Raw genomic sequence first — 2,935 nt, 5'->3', positions numbered from 1 at the left:
TACCACATGCCCTGAAGGGGTGAGCAGATGACAGAAGCAGCTTTCGCGTGGGCGCGGTGATGCGTGAGGTACCGGGGCCGCAGAGTACCGCTAGCTGGTACTACGCCCTTGTTGCAGTTACATAAATCCATGGTAGAAAATTTCACGGCGCATCCAAGTGACGTGCCCCGTCGATTGTAGGGAATCCAATGGCCTAGCTCCATTGGTCAAATCATCCCCGGCCGCTCCCTTGGTCAAATCATCCATCCAGCTCACCTAGCCCGGTGCCGGTGGAGGCAACGGCAACGGAGCCCTTCTTCCCTTCCCCTCTCCTCTCCTCTCCTCTTCAAACGGCTGCACTTCAAATCACCTAGTCCCCTATATAAGAAGCAGCTCTCCCTGTGGAATCGCATCCATCCACAAGACCAACAACATGACTGCCCACTGGGTTCGCAAGGGCTCTGAGTTTTTTTGTGGGTTTGTTACCGCCACCTTTGGCGTCTTTGCGTTAGTCTTAGCCATTAGTAGTACCTTCAACACCGGTTCCTCTTCCACAGCGTCCACATGTAGCTCAGCTCCACCTCCTGCTCCTAGCGACGCGTTGCGTTCTCACATGGCTATCTTGAAGCGGTGCCTAGCGAGCGCCGAGACCTGCTCGTTGCTTCTCATCTTCTTCGTCCGGGCTGTTGTGGAGCGTGCACACGCGGCCCACGAGCGGGTCGCCAAGGACGAGGATGCGGCGTACAAAGCCGCATGCGACGCACTGGCGGCGGCCAGCAAGCAGCTCGGCGAACTCGGCCTGAGGGTCGACGACTGCAGCCAGAAGGTGCGCCAACGGCTGGACGACGATGATCTCTGGGCTGCTTTGGCCACCGAGCAGCAGGAGGAGGAGAGGCTCATGGCCGAGGTGGAGCGCGCCAGGCAGGACGTCGACAGGAAGAAGCCAAAGGAAGGTATGGAGCGTATCACCGGTTGGTGGGCAAAGGCGGTCCGCGTCAGTTTCTTTCTGTCCGTTCTCTTCTCCCAACTGGGTGGAGTGATTGCGGGGTTTGCCTTAAACTACTGGTTGCAGATACAGGAGAAGTGTAAGTTTGGTGGTTTTCTTGAGATCATTCCCTTGGCACTTGCTCTTGGTTTCTGGCTGCTGTTCCATGGTTTCTTTGGCTGGATCTCCATATCCCAAAACTGACTCTGGACTTGATGAGTATGAAGCCGGCTATGAGTTCTTCGAATTAGTTTGATTTATGCTTTCTTCAAAGTTGATGTCCATGTGCGGACAAGATCAACATTTATGCTTCCATGTTTTAGTTTTTAAAAAAAGCTGTGCCCCGTGGGCAAGAGCAGCATTAGGCTAAGGTGGTGTCGGTGTGTGGTGGTTAGTGTAATGCAATGTAACCGGTTCAACTCATCTTTAATATTATTAAATTATATGTAATCCTCTCCATGTACTGAGTAGGAGTACCATGAGCGCGATGGCACAAGGATGAATGTTTGTCTATTTATTTACTCTTTATACCATGGCCACGATGGTGATGGATGAATGTTTGTGTATTGTTGGAATGTGTATTTACTGACGGCCCAAGGATGAGTGTTTTTGTATATATATTGAATGATGGCTGAAGTCTCCGAAAAATTTAAAAATAATGATAGCCGAAGGACCTGCCGAATTTGTATATTATGAACTTTGCTTTTCTTAACTGTCTGGAGCGATGGCCGAAGCTAGTCGCATTATTTTCATCACGCGGCGCGATGGCAGAAGGATGACTTTTTGTGTGTGTCTATTTCTTTTTGAGATGGGACTGTTTGTGTATTTCAGTGGTGGATTAGTAAGAAAACTTAACAGGCCATAGCGATAGCGGAATGGAGTCACGTATTTATAGGAGTATTTATTATTTTCATCACATGGCGCCATGGCGAAAGGGAGTCGCGTATATTTATTAGTTCCATCATCACATGGCCCGACGGACACTACCGGTTCGAGGTGAGGGATAAAATTGCTTGTAGAGTGGAAATTTCGGAACGTGAAACAAATTAAGGCCAAGTAGTCCCTTCTCCTTTTTTTTGGCAGGGAAAAAGCACTCGGTTATAGCTTCGTCTGGCCTTTACTTTGCATCGGTATTTTCAAACCTTGCAGACTCGAAATTGATATTGGCGTGAATGCTCCAATGTCAGATGCATACAATACACAATGGTTTAGGTGCAGACACTAGACATTATCAACTCCGATTGATTACCCGTTGACACATAATTCCCCAAACAAATATAGAAGAAAGTTTTCCAGTGTGGTTGTAAAAGGATAACCTACACTGGGTACAGTTTATTAGAGTTCTAATCTTCTTTTATTTGAAACATGGTAGTATTGGTTTTATCCATTTTCTCTAGTTACAGTCATGCTACCTCAATCTATACTCTTCAGCCCGGTCAATATACGTTCTCGCCACATGTATTTATTGTGTCATTTTGACTATGCTACTTCATAAGGCATATTGCTATAGTCGGTCAGTAGTAAATGATCAATTTTATGATGAGTTTTCACCGATGTAAATAATTTTTCAATACAATGTCAGTACTAAATCTGGCATCAATCGGGCATCAACACTCCTTATGAGAATCGGCATATTAGTGCAATATTCTGGGGAAGTTATACACACAATTAGAAAACAAAGAGTTCTTCATATTATTATAGCGCTTATAGTATGAATCCCTGTAAGGAACTTAAGACATCTACTACATCACAATATGAATAAAAAATAAACAAAGAAATTTGGCATGACCTCCACATAAAAATGGACACATTAAGTGATACAAATTTGGCGAGACATAAATATATCAGCGTTTCGCCAAAACTTTAGCGCTTATTGTATGTATCCCTGTAAAGAAATGAAGGGACCTACTACATCATAATATTGAACTCGGTATGAACAGAAATAATGTACACAATAATATGATAATATGC

At 45.3% G+C, this 2,935-nt stretch overlaps 1 protein-coding gene across 1 annotated transcript; it reads left to right on the top strand.

The window, feature by feature from the left end:
• The first annotated feature begins 251 nt into the window (after positions 1 to 251).
• LOC119329731 lies at positions 252 to 1,414 on the top strand. Its single transcript, XM_037602806.1, has 2 exons — positions 252 to 932; positions 1,052 to 1,414. Exons 1-2 carry the CDS (start codon positions 413 to 415, stop codon positions 1,066 to 1,068), a joined length of 537 nt encoding a protein of 178 aa, XP_037458703.1. The 5' UTR covers positions 252 to 412; the 3' UTR covers positions 1,069 to 1,414.
• Positions 1,415 to 2,935: the final 1,521 nt, after the last annotated feature.

This window comes from Triticum dicoccoides, chromosome 7A (genome assembly GCF_002162155.2).
Source record: "Triticum dicoccoides isolate Atlit2015 ecotype Zavitan chromosome 7A, WEW_v2.0, whole genome shotgun sequence".
Lineage (NCBI taxonomy): Eukaryota > Viridiplantae > Streptophyta > Magnoliopsida > Poales > Poaceae > Triticum > Triticum dicoccoides.
This window is presented reverse-complemented; position numbering and strand designations above follow the sequence as displayed.